Below are 17,694 nucleotides of genomic sequence, written 5' to 3'. Positions count from 1 at the left end.
CAACAAATATTCCTTAAGTACTATCTTCCAGGCACCCTTTTAGATTCTAAGGCAAAAATAATGCCGGGCAAGACAAAACCCTTCCCATAGGTAGGTCACATCAGCTGAATATTTGTGCACTTGCTGAGTTACGACACGCTCGGCACCAGGCATTTCCTGTTATTACCTTAGAACTCACTTTCTTGTTTTGTGGGCATAAAGGTGTTGAGATTCTAATCCTTTCTGATTCTATAGATGGGGCCACCTTTTCTTTAAGTCTTACTGATATGTTACTTTGTGTGTACACGTTGCAATCGTATGCTTTGAAACCAGACCTGTGCACCATCCTCTCCAGGGCCAAGGGGAGCGTAGCAAGCCTTTGAAATCATTAGGATGCCATGCAGAACCGTCCTTTTGCCCTGCTTGTCATTAATTCTCTCAAATCACGTCATTCTCAAAGTTGCAAAATATTTTTTGCAGTTTGAGAGAATGAAAGGTAAATGGAATATAACGTTTTTGAAAGGACAGAATTACTCTGATGGAGAACATATGTGTGGCTGCCAGGGGTTAGGCTTAGGAGAGGCAGGCTGTCCCCAGGACACTTTCTTTGCGGTGGCAGAACAGTTCTGTATCCTGATTGTGGTGGGAATTGCATGAATCTCTACATGTGATAAAATTTCACAGAACTTTACACCCCCCCCAAAAAGTGTGCGCGTCTGTGTGTGTGTGTGTGTGTGTGTAAGAACTAGTGAAATCTAAACAGATTGTAGTTGAGTTAATAGTATTGGATCAATGTCAGTTTCCTGGTTTTAATAATACATTGTCGGTGTAGAAGGTGTTATTATTGGGAGAAGCCGGGGGAAGGGTACAGGGGAACTCTCTGGAATATTTTTGTAACTTCTTGTAGTCAAAAATTATTTCAAAATGAAAAGCTTTTTTTTTTTTTAAGGAATGGAGAATAATCATATAAGCAGATAAATTTAAAGTTTAGGTGTGGTGACTCTAAACACTGGGAATATCTGACCTTAGACATTGTTAGCTCAGTAACCAGAAATCTCAACTCTTGTGGCTTCCCATTAATCACAAATGACTTAGATTTGGATAGAATTTAGGACATGGTATGCTGCTCTCCTCTCTTAGGGGAATAAGGAAATACATTCCAGAAAGAAGGCTCTGATATTCTGAAAAAAAAAAAAATATATCCTGACCTTATGTATAACTCTGTTATCTGTTTATTTATACAAATATACATTAAAAGTTATGTAAGTAATTCAAAATCTGTTTGCTTTAAACTCCTGCGTTACCTACCAGCCCTGCTAAATAAGCAGAAAGTAGAAGACTCATTTCATTTCTTTTCCCCCTCTACTTTTTGTATGGGTTCTAAGTGATAGAGAAGAAACGAGAAAGCCTGTGAACCAGATAATCCATAGATGGGTTACCTTGCTGTGGCCAGTGGAAGGTTGACTTTATCTTTCAACTTTCCAGATTTCTCTATCCCTTTCTGATATTTTCCTTCCTCTTCTCCACCTCTCTTTTACGATTTATTTTTGCCCTTCCATTTACAGAGGCAGATTTGGCATGATGGTGTCCTAACGCTCTCATTGTGTCTTCCCTCCTCTAGCTATCTTAATGACTTGGACCGCGTTGCTGACCCCGCCTACCTGCCTACGCAACAAGATGTGCTTAGAGTTCGAGTCCCCACCACAGGGATCATCGAATACCCCTTTGACTTACAAAGTGTCATTTTCAGGTAGTAACTGAGTCCATAAAACCCACCTTCCATCTCCTGTGCCTTGAGTAGTACATTTGGGGAACTCTACAAATATTAAAATCGTGTGGAGACTTTAAAACAATATCACCTGTAGACCAATTATATCATCATTAGATACACAAATGAAATAATATGTTCCAGAAAGAGGAGGCAGAGGAAAGATGTATGGGCAGGTTTCTCATTTCAGATTCAATCACCAAGAAATCAATGAAATCTTAAGTTTGCTGGTGGTTGAACAAAATCAGTCACTTAAACATTGGTCCTGACTATTATTCTTTGAGAACTGGTCCTGACTGTTCTTTGAGTCACATTTTAATTGTGAGGACAATGGATATATTTTTAGATTTGTATAAGATATGAATGACCTTATGACCCTACTAATAATAGAAACTGTATGATGTCAGAAGCTTTCATGTTGTTTCCTCCAAGTCTCTGCTGGTACCAGTGCAGAATTCTTTAGTAGCAATAAAAATATGGGATGTTTTATATTCCTGAAATAACTCGCTTGAAAATTTTTAAAATACATAATTTTGAAAATGGATTGATGAGCCTAGTCTAAATTTATATAGGAAAATACAATGAAAAAATCTGCTACTGTTCTGTCTGGGTAATACTTCAGAAAAGCATTTTAATTTTTTTAAGAAGAGAAAAAATAAATAATACCAGTGTGCTTTCATTTAATCTCTTATTATACAATCACTCAGTTTTACCTCTAGGTAGAATACAAACCACATTGTGCTTTGAGAAGTGAAGCCATGTGAATAGGTCTTTAAGCATGGAGAGTTGAGTTCTTTGGGGAGCTTATCCCATTGAAGACAACTATGGTCACTACAGGGACATGAAATAGGAGTTATGTGACTCCCACTGGGTAACTGCCACATGGCTCAGATGAGCAGGCCCTCAAAGCACTGTGGGTTTTATTCTAATCAGTCTCTGCCCCTGTAGTCAGGTCTGGCTGCCATATGCCACTCTAATACACATATCTGTAAAGCGGGTGGCATTTTAGAAATATTTCCGAACCTCATTTTTTTTCCATCTAAAATGGTTGCATTGCATGATCACCAAGGTTCCTTATAGCGCCAGCATGCTGGATTACTTAAGCTTTGAGTTCTTAGCATTTGGAGATCTTTCCGTTTGGAACACCCCAATTTCCTACCGCTTAGAACTGTACTACAGAATATTTTCAGAAGACATAGAGCATTTCATAGAGATTTTCATCTCTTAATTGTTTTGTAATTAATAGTGAATTCTGAAACAAGGTTACTCTTATATCTTGTTTTTACTACACTTTGTTCACTAGCTGTAAAGGACTTTTTTTTTTGCCACTACAGTAAAAGTAATGATTAAGAAGAATAATTTCCTGCCATCATCAAAAGCATCTTATAAGGCTCAGTGTGACAGGGTTTTATAGAATGAGGATTTCATGTAAATGAGTAATGAATTATTTACTTGGAATGAGGGAAGAGCTAGAATTTGGTATTTCTAAAGAATTAAAAACTCTAGTTTTGATGTCCATAGTTCACAGGTCTCCCAGAATCCATTGCTGTGCCCCTTACGTATTTCTTCTGTGCCTTAGAGAACTTTTAGAAGCAATCACCAGAAGATCCTTGATTTCTTGGTTTGCATTTAATGCGTAGAGGCAGGAAAAGACCAGGAATAACTTCAGTTTTCAACAAATGCTCAGAGAGCCCTCCTTTCATTCTCTGAAAGTATTTTATCCTGCAAACATTGTGCACATTTTAGTCAAGATACGGATTGAACAATTTGAGGAAACTTGGCTTCAGTGCCAACTATTGCTTCATATTTTCATACAAACATTAAAATTCAAATTAATTGATGTCAGCGTTGGTTCCTAACCAGTAACTCAGCACATCGTTGATATGTTAAAAACAAATCCTTGAAAGAGTTCAGCTCATGGCCTCTTGAAGCATCTTGATGTTTTATATGCTTCACTTCTTAGCAGGTTAGCAAGTGTGTTTGCATAAGGCCAATTACACCATGATACCCAGAATGACTGGCTCTGTCCCAAATTATTGTCAGTATTGGAAGGAGAAAACAAGTCAAAATACTCCAGGATAAGTATCTGTGTTTAGTTAAACCATCCCATATACCCGTATTGAAATACATAGCATCTTGTATCTTTTAAATGTATTTGCAGTCCTTTCTAGTGTCCTTTAGAAATGCACAAGGATCTTCATTCTCATTTTCTAGAAAAAGAAACTGACATCAGTACTTGCCATTAGAGCTTACCGCGAATAAAGCATATTTTGTTTCTGACTCTTGTGTGCATGATTAAGTAAATCACCATTTTGCTTTACTTGGCATAGGATTTTTTACAGAGTTATTGTTTTCATACAAATCAGATAACTTTCTTATAACCACAATGGTTTATTACCCAGAAGGGCTTGGCTTGGATTGTTAGGTAACAGAAAATTAGTAGGTGTCCAAGAAGTATTAATTGAATGGACTTGGATGACCATTTTCTTTAGAGTGTTTTTCCTAAGTGTGTAAGTAAAGCTGTGTTTTTATTGGTCTTTTTTTCTTTATATGCTATTAATATGAATATTGTTAACCTTGCAGAATGGTCGATGTAGGGGGCCAAAGGTCAGAGAGAAGAAAATGGATACACTGCTTTGAAAATGTCACCTCTATCATGTTTCTAGTAGCGCTTAGTGAATATGATCAAGTTCTCGTGGAGTCGGACAATGAGGTGAGTGCTCTTTGGACAGGCAATGGATTATCATTTCAATATCTGATACAAATAAGAGGATGTAGGGTGTGAAACATGGGGTAAACTGATTTCATGGTTTTTTGACTACTGAGTTGGGGATTATTTTAAATAATAAAAATAACCCTATGGTAGCACGTGGTATAATCAGACTGTAAACTCTTTTGTCAGATGTATGAGCAGGTCTGTGTGTTGAGGTCTAATTAGACCCTATTTTATGTGCTTAACACTGTGTAGATGCTCTGAAAATGAAAATAACATAGAAATCCCCAGGCTAACCCTCACGTCATTTTCTAGCCCTCTTCCTACAGGATGGAGCTGGGAGTGTTGCAGTGAGTCAGCCTGTTTTGTTTTCATTTTGTTTAAATCATTGTTTGTGTGTTGGGTGGGTCCCAAAGAGTACTCAAAACCTCTCTTGGCAAATGTGAGTGACTTTGCAGCTGGGCTCTAGATCAGTTCATTGTGGAGCCAAGAAGCGTCTTGGTGACGTGGCTGTTCTGCTCTTACAGAATTCTGTAGGCTGTGGCATCATTTTGTCTCTACTAGAGCGATTGGAAAAAATATCCTTGATATGCCTGTCTGGAGAATCGATTCACTATTGTCATCTTCTCCCCATTATGTGAAAACCTAACAGGTATAAATATGGATTTTGAGGATGATAAAGTCTCAATAATGAGAGTTGACTATGGAGGATAATACAGGGGCGTAGAAAACTCGCTTTGAGCTGGAGTTCAGTGCGTGTGTTGGGGGAATGGAAAAGATGCCTGATAACCTGTTAGAGGCAGAAATTGCAGACGGACACGCCAGTAGTATCAAATATCATTCTAATAGGATAGAAAACAAAGAGAAGGAAATGAGCTATTTCCAATAGCTGATTAAAATATAAACTGGCATATTAAAATACACTTTTAGTTCTATACATTTTTTGATATAGAATAATTCTGGTTTCTGGTCCTTTTAAATGTTTTCTTTTTCTGCAGGTATTAATATGTGTATAAAAATACATGTCCAATTTCTTTTTGTATGCAGCGTTGATAAAGAGTTTGGGAACCGATATCCCCGATAGAGCTGAGGTACCTGTTCATGCATATCAGAATCCTTCCAGGGGTGCAAGTCTGTGGGCTTCTGAATCAAAGAACTTTGTAAGAATGTTTTATAAGCCGTTTGCCCTCTGTAGTTGTAATGAAAAGTGCCCGCTAAGCAAGCTAAAATCTGTGACAATCAGTTACCAAAATCTAAGGTAGGCAGTTACCATCAGAATACAGCTCTAATCTGTTGGTATGTATTTCTGTCTTTATATCTGTGTTCATTTGTTGTTCCGTCATCCTTGGATGGAGTGTTTTGAATATCGTGCATATCTGGGGAACAGAATAAGACATTTCTGCTATCTTTGAAAGTTGAATCAATCTAGAAAATGTTTTGAGGGCTTGTCTACTGTGTGCTAGGTACCAGAGTATCTAAAGAGATACGAAAATGAAACCTAAATTACCTTTGCCCAGAGGGACCTTGTAAGAGATCCATCCTTTTGTTAGAATGGAGAGTATGGGGAGAGGAAGGCCTTAGTTATATAGGTCATGATCTCTCTGCTTTAATTTGCTGTCCAGTAAGATAAAATTGGAGACATTTATCAAAAGAACGCATAGCTTTATTTCTTCTGTCACTGTTTATAGCTAGAGAAACGGAAGTGTTTATCGATACACATTTTATACAAGACAAGTACATTATGTCTATAAGACATATATAATGTGACTTAGTGCTCATTAATTTACCACTTTAAAATTTACAAAACAGAAAAGAAAGTCAGTTCCTTAGATAGCTCATCATCTAATTCTACTGCATAAACCCAGTCCTTCAATTATCTGGACATCACAGATTATTTATCCCACTTTCACCCAACATTGCTTATGGATATCTGGTTTTAATGTAAAAATCTATTATTTTATATTAATTAGAATAAGATGACATTGTCTTGATCAGATATAACTAAAGTCTCAGTAACTTACCATTCAATGGCATTGCAGGCATCTAAAAATATTTTGCCAGTTCCATTGATTCCTACAAATTAAGATAATCTGTTATCTTTTTCATTAGGACTCCCAGATCACTTGTGAATATTTTTAAAGCCTACCTTCTAATTCTGTGAGATAAAAGTCGTTCATGGTGCTCTTTTCTCAGAACTTAAGTCAAGCCTGTTGGTAATATTGCAGACGATCTTCAGCATAGTGAGAACAATGCTGCTTATTAATTACTTCGTCTGTGTTGACCACAGCCATCACTGTTGGTAATTAGGGAACACCATCAAAAGTAGTTTTTAATGTCAGGTTGTAGTCACATTCTTTTTTTTTTTTTTTTTCACTTGAACTAATATATGAAAATGCTGTTGCCTCTCCGCTTCCTTAAATTATTAAGGAAATTCAGAACTATAGAATTCCACCTTCCCCAAATTTTCTGGTTTTGGTGAGACAAAACTGAAATAAGCTCTTGAAACCTTTTGTTCTTCGTTTTGAAATCTGATGGTCATCACTTCTATCCAAAGCAGACATTGTGGTACCTCCCTTGTATATATTTGTGGGAAACACTGGGAAATGGCTACTGACAGCCTTCCCTTTGGTCCCGGAGAACTCTGGGAAATGCGCTGCAGGCCACAGGCAAAAGCACCTGAAGGACTTTGGATGATTGCTTCTGCTTTTCATATTTCTAAAACTTTGTGTTTTCATCTTTAAGGTTCTTATGTAGATCTGCTTTTGTCTTTCTAGATTCTCAGCCTTTCTAGGGTTTGGGGATTGAGTTTCTTTATCGTTTTTCTCCAGAGAGGGACAAATATCATCAAATAGAGTGAGACTGATTAGGATTGTCAAGCCGTGTTGATTTGCGCATTCCCTTTGCTGTAAATTTCCCTGTGATAACACAGTAGCACAGAGCCAAGTGCTCTCCTGTAGTCCTCCTGTGCCTGTATTATTACCTCAGCGCCCCTGAGAGCCAGAGCACACATTGAGGCAGCCCCATAACACATTTAAGTTTATCAGCATGTATCCATACTCTGTCTTTTAATCTTGATTTTTCTGATTTTCTGTTACATGAAATATCTGAGCACTAATACAACAGTAATTTCTCAGACCTTGACTCAGGGGCTGTCTTACAGACTGTGCTCTTTAGAGAATCTCAGACTTAGGCCTTTTCTCCTCCACCTCCTTTCTGAATGTGCACTTCTAACTTAAATTAATCCTTTTGAAATGGTCACAACTCATTATGTCTTAGTTTTAATAAAACATCGAGATAGTTCACACACCTCAAGCGTTCCTTTGAACCAAGATAGATTCCCCAACACTGCTTTCCATCAACACTCATTCTTGAAACCTGATTCTTGGAGTGCCTCAGCTGATTTTAAAAATAAATAAATAAAAGGAGAGAATAGGCGTTTATAATACCTTAGCACTTTATGCCTGTTCAAAACTTTCTTAAATCATCACTCGTCTGCATCTCCTGCGGGGTCATCCCTGGGAGGTGAGAAGATCAGGTTTGTTGGTAATGCAGTCTAACAATGAAAATGACAAGAATGGAGAGATTAAGGCCCATGGTCAAGGTCACCCAGGATCTAAACCCAGACCCTTTTAGACCAGCTTGCTTCCCCCTCCTTCACAGTGTCTTCCAGAAGTAAAAGACAAATTCGGAGGAAAAGCAAAGGGAGCTATTAACATATCTAAGAACATGAAGTCACATGACAATCCTGCCTTTGCAAGAAGGAATTGAAAAACCCTCCTCTGCCTGTGTGTCTTTATTATACTCACAGATGACAGTAGACCGGCCAGAGATCCTTTACTGGTGGGTCAGAGTTCCTGTATGGCTCATTTGATTTTGAACTGTTTATTTGTTTGTTTGTCTGTCTGTCTGTCAGAGAGAGAGAGAGAGAGAGCACAAGCAGGGGGAGCAGCAGGCAGAGGGAGAGGGAAAAGCAGGCTCCCTGGGGTCATGACCTGAGCTGAAGGCAGCCACTTAACCGACTGAGCCACCCAGGTGTCCCTGATTTTGAACTATTATAAAACAATAGTCTAAAATATGCATTTCCTTCATAGATTTCTCCTCTACTGGGTTTCGAAATGAATGCATTTTGAAGTTATTCGGCTAAAACCAAAGTCTGAACATTTTCCTTAAAAGCGTGAAACCTGTACTTTGTTCTGCTCTAAAAACTTCAAGTGAGTTTTGGGAATTTTCTTCATAGAAAATTCAGCGTTGGTGAGGAAATGACTAAAAATTGAGAAAAAAATTCCAACCCCTGAGGGAAGATCTATAGGAGACTTAGAAGTAGTTACAAGCAAGAGCTGAGCTCATGGCATCCACTCTCAGTTGGATTGGCCTTCACGTCCTGTATTGATCTTAAATTATGGAACCGGAAACTTCATCTTGCTCCTCAGCCTTTGGCATACTCGGCTCAGATTCATGGCCTGATTACCAAGGATCTTCCTGAAAGATGTCCCACTTTTTTATATTTTTAACTCTTTTTCCCATTTCCTCATTCCTTTGTTCATTTTTAGCCACCTGTCTCTTTTTTAAACCCCTTCCCCTTCATCCTTCAGACTTTCTGCTTCCTCATTATCATACTCCTCCACCTCTCTGCTCAGATGGCTTGAAGGAAGCTAGGAAGACGTTTTCTGATCACCATCTGTGAGTTAGAACCAGAGATCCACACTCGGTGCTGGTAAGGGCGCTGAAATCAGGAGTCAGACACTTAATCGACTGAGCCACCCAGGGGCCCCTATGCAATATTCTTTGTAAGACGAATTATATTATATGAGAAAGGCAGATTGCCAAAGAGTATATATGTAATGTAATCTGATTTCTATAATTACATCATATAATTATTACAGGGAAGGTTGTTAACCCTCCCCTCCCAAAAAAGAAAAGAATTTGGAAAATTTTCTACCGCCCCCAGCACATAAACAGTGATGCTCATTGTTGCTAGTCATAGTGTTACAAATAACAACTGAAACAATAATTTTTTAAAAAATAAAATAAGATTTGGGGTGCCTGGGTGGCTCATTCGGTTAATCCTTAGCAGCCTTCACCTTAGGTCATGATCCCAGGTTCCTGGGATCAAGCCCCACATGGGGCTCCCTGCTTAGCAGGGAGTTTGCTTCTCCCTCTGCCCCTCCCCCTGCTCATGCTCTCTCTTTCTCTCTCTCTCTCAAATAAATAAATCTTTTTAAAAACTTAAAGTAGGATTTCAGATTGGAATTTTAGCTCTGCCATTTACCATCTCTGTTTTTCTTCTGGATTATCATTTTTTTACTGACTTACATGAGTTCCTTATATTCTTTGAATGTGAGCCTTTGTCATATGCATTGCAAACATCTGCTTTGCAGATTGCCAGTTGTTAATAGTGTCTTTTGATGAGCAGAAGTTGTGTTTATGAAGATTTCCCTTTACGGCTGTAGAGTAGCACATGTGTGTCTACAAATAGGCGTAAGAGATAGGATCAAGTAAATCACCTAAAAAGTCTGGATGGAAGGGCAGTAGGGAATGGAGGGAGAGATGATGAATTAAAATGCCAGTGACAGAACCAGGTACCTATCCTAGCAGTGGTTCACAGAATGTAGTCAAGCATCGCTTAGCAATAATAAAAGGAGGTAATTATGGCCCATTAGACGATTCATTTATCTTTAAAACAAGTTAGCTTCTCTCTGTACTGAGCTACTCCTGCACCTTCACAAGGAGATGCCATGGGAGGGAGGAAGTTCCATGCACAATAATATCCCTCCAGGAAACCAATAGTAGAATTCACAGGGCTGTCTCTAAGCCTCTCTCAGTGTACGTTGGTGCCGTAACATCAGAGGTGACCCTGGGCCGGTACTGAGTGGTCTAAACACGCAGCTTGGTGTAAGAACAAGAGTGAGAAGAGCTAAGGAGGTGCATTTTGTTTTTAGAAACTATTTCAGTGATACAAGAGAGCATAAAATTCTAGAGAATTTACTTGCTTTAAATATTTATCTTCATAGAAATAAAATGATACAGATGCAAAGACATTACATAACCTTGGAATCATTTCTCTCCTTCCCCAAAAGTCACTGGCTTCAAGTTGGCATTGTGCATATTTTTTCACTTTTTTACTACATATGTATATGTCATTAAGCAATATGTAATATTGGATGCTTAGTATTATTCGTGATTATAAATTATATTTAGATGATTTCATTTTGCAGTGTGTTTTTTTTCCTTCATTCAACATTGTTGTTGAGATTTTTTTTTTATATTGCTGCACATGGCTTTAATTCACTTACTTAGACTACCATCTAGTTCCATTGTGTGACTATGCCCTACTGTGTTACACGTGCTTCTCAACCAGCAAGGTGGTTTTCAGTGTGGGTTACCTTTTCCCACCCTTGCCTGTTCTCCCCCTCACTCCAACCCCCAATGGAGTTGTCCTTTTTTTTTTTTTTAATTAGATTTTTTTTTTTTTTTATTCGACCGAGAGAGAGACAGCCAGCGAGAGAGGGAACACAAGCAGGGGGAGTGGGAGAGGAAGAAGCAGGCTCATAGCAGAGGAGCCTGATGCGGGGCTCGATCCCGGAACGCCGGGATCACGCCCTGAGCCGAAGGCAGCCGCTTAACCGCTGTGCCACCCAGGTGCCCCTGGAGTTGTCCTTTTTTAACTGGCATATACACTTTTTAAATATATTCTGGTTATTATTGTTTGCCAGTTATACATATAAAAATTAGCTCTTAGTGCATGGCTTGTCTTTTTGCTTTGTTGCTTATGGAAGATCTTTAATCTTAATGTAGTCAGCTCACTCAATTTCCTTTATCGGTTGTATTATTGTATTTTCTTCAGAAATATTTTTTCTTCCCCTAGAATATGAAGACATATCCTTTATTTTCTATTAAAAGTTACAGGACTTTACTTTCATAGTTTTTTTTTTTTTTCAAGGTGGGGCGGGGGGAGGAGGGGCTGGGGGGTGGAGAGAGAGAGAGAGAGAGAGAGAGAGAGAGAGAATCCCAAGCAGGCTCCATACCTAGCGCAGAGCCAGAGGCGGGGCTCAGTCTCACAACCCTGAGATCGTGATCTGAGCCAAAATCAAGAGTTGGGCGGACATGTAACTGACTGAGCCACCAAGGTGCCCCTTCTTAGTTTTTCTACACACCTTAAGTGATTTTTTAGTATGACAGGGGGTAAGGATTTCATATTTTCTTGCTATCTATCTGTTCAATTGATTCAGTGCCATTTATTGAATAGTAAATCCATCATCCATCTCTACTGATGGGTTTTTTTTACGTTTTTCTTTTTAATTGTGAAATATATACATACATATAAAGAAAAATACGCAAATTCAAAATTATAGCACGATTCATTGCAAGGCGTCTGTGTGTCCAGCATCCCAGTCAGGAACCAATGCCAAGACCACAGAAGCCCTGGTAGTGCCCCTTCTCTAGCAGGTACCACTGTTCTTGAAGGGAGTCACTTCTTTGCTATTCTCTTTAGGTTTAATCCTTAAATATGTATCCCTGAACCCTAAATTTTTACCTGTGTTTAACTTTTATACAAAGGGAACCAAATGGTGTGTTTTTGAACTTTTATACAAACTTTTGTGTCTAGCTTCTTTTGCTCAAGATTATACTTTGTAAGGTCTATACACTTTATATAGTTTATTCATTTATAATTCATTCATTGCCATGTAGTATTCTGTTGCGTGAAAATACCACTTTCCGTTTATCCATTCTACTGTTTATAGACTTTTCATGTGTTTGCAGTGTGGGGTTATTACAAATGGTCTGAATGTTCAGAGAAACATCTCTTGGTGCACACAGGCACACATTTTTATCGGACATACCTAGGAGTAGAATCCCAGGCACATAGGGAATACGTGTCTTCAACGTTAGTAGATAAGGCAAGAGTATTTTCCGAAGTGAATGTACCAGTGTACACTCCCACTACTCACGTCTGAAAGTTCCTTTTACTTGCCACTGTTTTTCAATTTAGCTCTTCTGGTGGCTAAAGACCTGAGCTATAGGCCTTGCATGCACCTGTTTCCTTGGGCATACCTTCACTCCTGGTGCCAAGCAGTGGTGGTTCACTAGAGCCCCATTCCGTCTGGCTCTCAGCTGCCACCTCCAGAATCAGCAGCTACCCCTGGGAAAAGAGGCCCCAAATCCTGGGGTCACTTTTCTAGACCTTTCCTTCCCCAGATCTTGGCCTGGTACTTCTTCCCAACTTTTCAGCTCTCTGACACCCTTAAGCAAATGTATTTTTCACTGTGTTATTTCTTCTGGTTGTCCTCCTTCCCACCGACATTAATGATATGTGAGACGCATGTCAGGTTTTACTACATCTGTGGTTCTTTCTCTGGGTTTTCTATTTGGTTGATCTGTTTACTACTCCTGTACCAATATAAAGTTATCAAGTCACTAGTTTTGTCATAATCTTGATATCATCAAATCTTCCTACCTTGTTGTTCTTCAGAATTTTCTTAGCTATTCTCGGTCATTGACTCTCTCTCTTGTAAATTTTAATTTCATCTGATCAAATTCCAAAAAACAAATACGATTGGAATTTTAATAAACAGATAGATAACTTTGAGGTTAGGCTTTCAACTTTGCAGTATTGAATTTTACCATCCGTAAACAGGACAGGGTATAGCTCACCATTGATCATTTAAAACACCGCTCATGTCATTGTATGTGGTCAGTTTTTATGAATGTTCCACAGGTGCTTGAAATTGTGATTTCATATTTTTGGGTACAAGGTTCTATATTATGTCTATTAAAACAAACTTGTTAATTGAATTATTCAAATCTTCTAAATCCTTACTCATTTCTTGTCTGTTTGATTAATTACTGACAGTTACTTTTTTATTGTTTTTATTATTTTATTTACATAGGCACATATAGAACAACATATAAATGATAAGTGTTCAGTGTGAGGAATTATCACAGAGTGAACACATCCATGTAAGTACCGTCTGCTACAAGGGATAGACATTATTAGTACCCCAGAAGCTCCCTTGTGCCCCTTTCCAATTATAGCTTCCCCTGCTTCCCCCCAGGAGTAACTCCTATTTTGACTTCTAACACCATAGTTTTGCCTATTTTGAACTTAATATAAATGAAATTAAATGCATTCTCATGTGTCCACTTCTTGTATTCAAAATAACTTTTGTTAGATAAATTCATGTTGTTGTATGTCACCGAAGTTTTTCATTTTTATTACTTTATATCATTCAATTAAATGAATATACCACAGTGTGTCCATCCTATTTTTGGTGGCCATCTGAGTGGTTTTGTCTTTGCAAGTGTTGTGAATAATGCTGCCATGACTATCCTTTTCATGTTTTTTGGCTTATATGTGCCTGGTTTTCTGTCGGGTCAGAATAGAATGGATAATTCACAGTGACTGTATGTGTTCATCTGTTGTGGATACCGCCTGTGTTCATTTTCTAGGGCTGCTGTAACAGATCACAGGCTTGGTGGGTTACAAAATAGAAATTTGTTCTCACAGTTCCCGAGGCTGAGGCGCCAAGTCTAAAATCAAGGTACCCGCAGGGCCATGCTCACTCCGAAGGCTGTGGAGGAGAATCTCCCTTTTCTCTTCCTCTTTCAGCTTCCCTTAGCATTCCTTGTGGTTGCCTAGCTCAGCTCTCTTCATCTGTCTTCCTTAGCCTTCTCCTCTCTATCCGTGCCTTCTCTTCTGTGCTCTCGTGGGAGGACACTTGTTGGATTTAGGGCCCACCCAGATAATCCAGGAGGATCTCCTCTCAAAATCCTTAATTATGTCTATGAAGACATTTTTTCCAAAGAAGGTCACATTCACAGGTTCTGGAGCAAAGGGTGTGGACATACCTTTTTGAGGGTAACCATTCAACCCACTGTGCCGCCCGTTTGAACTTTGGAAACAGTTTACACTTCCACCCACGGTATGTGTGTGTTCTGCTTGGTCCATATTCTTACCAGCATAGATACGGTGAGCTTTTAAGTTTCAGTCATTATCTTGGGTGTGTAGTAGCGTCTCATTTTGGTGTGAATTTGCATTTCTCTAATTACAGTGAGATTGAATACTTTGTATATGTTTTTTACCATTGGATATCCTCTTCTTGAAGTGCCTGTTTGATTCCATTATCAGTTTCTGTTGGTCTGCTTTTAAAAAAAAATATTAATTTAGAGGTCTTTGTATATTCTTGATACAAATCCTTTGTAAGTTATCTCTATTGCAAATAACTTCTGCCAGTCCATGATTTGCTTTTTTACCACCTTAAATGATATCTCTTTTTTAAGGATTTTATTTATTTATTTTAGAGAGGGAGAGAGAGAGAGAATGCCAGCGGGGTGGGGGGGGGCAGAGGGGGTGGGAGAGGGAGAATCTCAGGCAGACTCTTCGCTGAGCGAGGAGCCCCACCCTGGGCTCAATCTCATGACGCTGAGATCATGACCTGAGCCCAAACCAAGAATTGGATGCTTAACCGACTGAGCCATCCAGGCACCCCTTAAATGATATCTTTTGATGTGGCCAATTAATTGGTCTTTTAAGCTCTATCCTTTATATGTCCTCCTTAAGGAATCTTTCCCCCTAGTTGTAGTGCATAGCATTTATATTTTGGAAATGGCCATCTTAACGTGGTATTTGCTATAATTTTTTAGGTCTTGAATTATATTGCCTACATAATTTCACCTTTTTTATTTTGTCAGTTGTAATTACACTTAGAAATAAAATACTAATATTAACACCAGCATTTTAACATTATAAAGGTAAATAACCACTACTGTGTAATTTTTCCATGATCGTAACATCACTTGGGTAGGAATTACCCATTTACGTAGTTTGGGACATTGGAGAAAATGGAAATATATTAAACTTTTATTTTAAGGAATATGTTTCTTTTAGATAAATGCGATAAAAAATATATATGTAAAATAACAATGATATACATTGTATACTATATTTCAAGTTACCCTGCCAATCTTTTGTCATAAAAATATTTGTATAGCTTGATTGGCTCATAAAAGTCTACAGAAATGAATCCCTGAAAAGAAGAAAAAAAGAAGGAAAAAAATGTCCTCTAACTTTTCTGGGGGGAAAACAATAAAGCCAACTGGAAAGCCACGCGTGGGGTTTTTTTTCCCCCCTCACTGACTGAGTTGTTTTAAACCCTCCCACTTGGGTTGTAAACTTGTCTACTTTAATTCCACACCTCCGTTTTTTATATTTGCAGATTTCATTATTATGTCCATGATAAGTTTGCAGTTTGTATGTGTTCCTGATGAACAGTTCTGTCGTCAAGAAGATGGGGTTTTTTTTGTTTTTGTTCTTTTTTTCTTCCTTTAAGTCCAAGTGCTCTTTGCTGAAATAAAGCAGTTATGCAAGACCCAGACCGGAAGTGCCCGTGTCCTGCCTTTCGGTCTGGTGAGTCACAGAAGAGGCTGTGTTTTCCTAAGAGGTGGGGACCGAGCAGGAGGAAGGCAGTCAGCCGGTGGCAGCAGCAGAGAGCCAGGGCAGCACTGGGCAGACACATGCAGGAAGCGAGCTGAACAGGTTGTTACTAACTCGGGAGCGAAAGAGTATTTCGGGAGCCGTGTCTGTAGTGACAGAAGGTCTAGCCATGGAAAAAGTGGAAGAGATTAAATTGAGGGTTTTTTATTAACAGCTTATTGAGATATAATTCGTATACCATCCAGTTCGCCCTCTTAAAGTGAACACTTCAGTGGATTTTAGTATATTCATAGAATTATACGAATGTCACCACTATCTGTTTTTTTTTTTTTTTTAAATACAAAACAGACTTTATACTTCAGAGCAGTTTCAGGTTCACAGCAAAACTGAGTGGAAGATTTCCCATAGGCCCTCTTCCCCCGCACATGCATAGCCTCCCCCACAGGGGATTTGTCATATTTATTTGTCACACTTGATACATTTGTTACAATTGATGACCCTGCATTGACATGTGATGATCATTCAAAGTCCATAGTTTCCTTCAGGGTTCACGCTTTCTATGGATTGTTGTACATTGTGTGGATTTTGACAAATACGTAACACCATGTATTCACATTCTAGCAGACAGAATGGTGTCACGGCCCTGAAATCCTCTGTGCTCCGCCTATTCATCCCTCCGCCCTCCCCCCTCCCTCCTACACTCTGGCAACCACGGATTTTTTACTGCCTCCAGAGTTTTGCCTTTTCCAGAATGACATAGAGTTGGAATCCTACAGTATGTAGCCTTTTCAGATTGGCTTCTGTCACTGAGCGATATGCATTTAAGACATATCTGTTTTTTGTGGCTTGGTGGCGGGTTTCTTTTTAGTACTGAACAGTATTTCATTGGAGGGAACACACCACAGCGTGTTTCTCTCTCCACCGTTGGAAGGGCACCGTCGCCGCTTCCAGGATTTGACAACTTTGAATAAAGCTGCTGACAACATCACGTGCAGGTTTTTGGGTGGACATAAGTTTTCATCTCCTTTGGGCACATACCAAGTTTGCAGGATTGTGTAAGAGTATGTTTCGTTTTGTAGGAACCGGTTCAGCTGTCTTTCCAAGTTCCTGTGCCGTTTTGCCTTCCCACCAGCAGTGAGTGCAAAGTGCTGCTTCTCCGCCTTTGCTGGTGTCTTTGCTCCAGACTTTGGCCATTCTAATAGATGTGTAGTGATATCTCTTTGTTGTTTAAGTGTCATTTCTCTAATGTCCTATGTCGTAGAGCATTTTTGCATATATTTGTTATTTTGCATATCTTCTTTGGAGAGTTGTCTGTTCAGGTATTTGGTCCATTTTTAATCTGGTGGTTGGTTTGCTTATTGTTGAATTTTAAGAGTTCTCGGGTATTTTGGATAACAGTCCTTTATCAGTTCTGTTATTTGCAAGTAGTTTCTCCCAGTCTGTAGCTTGTCTTCTCATTCCCTAGTCTTATTTTCTTGTAATGTCTGTCTGCTTTTGGTATTAGGGTAATGCTGTCTCATAGAATAAGTTAGCCTGTATCCCTCTGCTACTGGCTCATGGAAGAGACTATAGGTAATTGGTATAATGTCTTCCTTAAATGTTTGGTAGAATTCACGAGTGAATCCATCTGGGCCTGCTTTCTGATTTGGAAGGTCATTAATGATTGATTCAGTTTCTTTACTAGATAGAAGCCAATTCAGATACTCTGTTTCTTCTCGTGTGAGTTTTGACAGATTCTGTCTTTCAAGGAATTGGTTTCATGTAGGTTATCAAATTTGTGGGCCTAGAATTGTCCATAGTATC

At 38.9% G+C, this 17,694-nt stretch overlaps 1 protein-coding gene across 1 annotated transcript in view; it reads left to right on the top strand.

Moving 5' to 3' along the window:
* Positions 1-17,694, top strand: part of GNAQ (G protein subunit alpha q) — a 299,677-nt gene that overhangs the window by 219,493 nt on the left and 62,490 nt on the right. Inside the window, exons 4-5 of the mRNA XM_045781065.2 lie at positions 1,601-1,729; positions 4,331-4,460. Of these exons, the coding sequence (XP_045637021.1) occupies positions 1,601-1,729; positions 4,331-4,460 (259 nt within the window). The remainder of the gene's footprint in view (positions 1-1,600; positions 1,730-4,330; positions 4,461-17,694) is intronic.

This window comes from Ursus americanus, chromosome 34, assembly GCF_024610735.1.
Source record: "Ursus americanus isolate L20-20 chromosome 34, mUrsAme1.1.p, whole genome shotgun sequence".
NCBI lineage: Eukaryota > Metazoa > Chordata > Mammalia > Carnivora > Ursidae > Ursus > Ursus americanus.
Note: the sequence above shows the minus strand (reverse complement) of the source record. Positions and strands in the feature narration are given on the sequence as shown.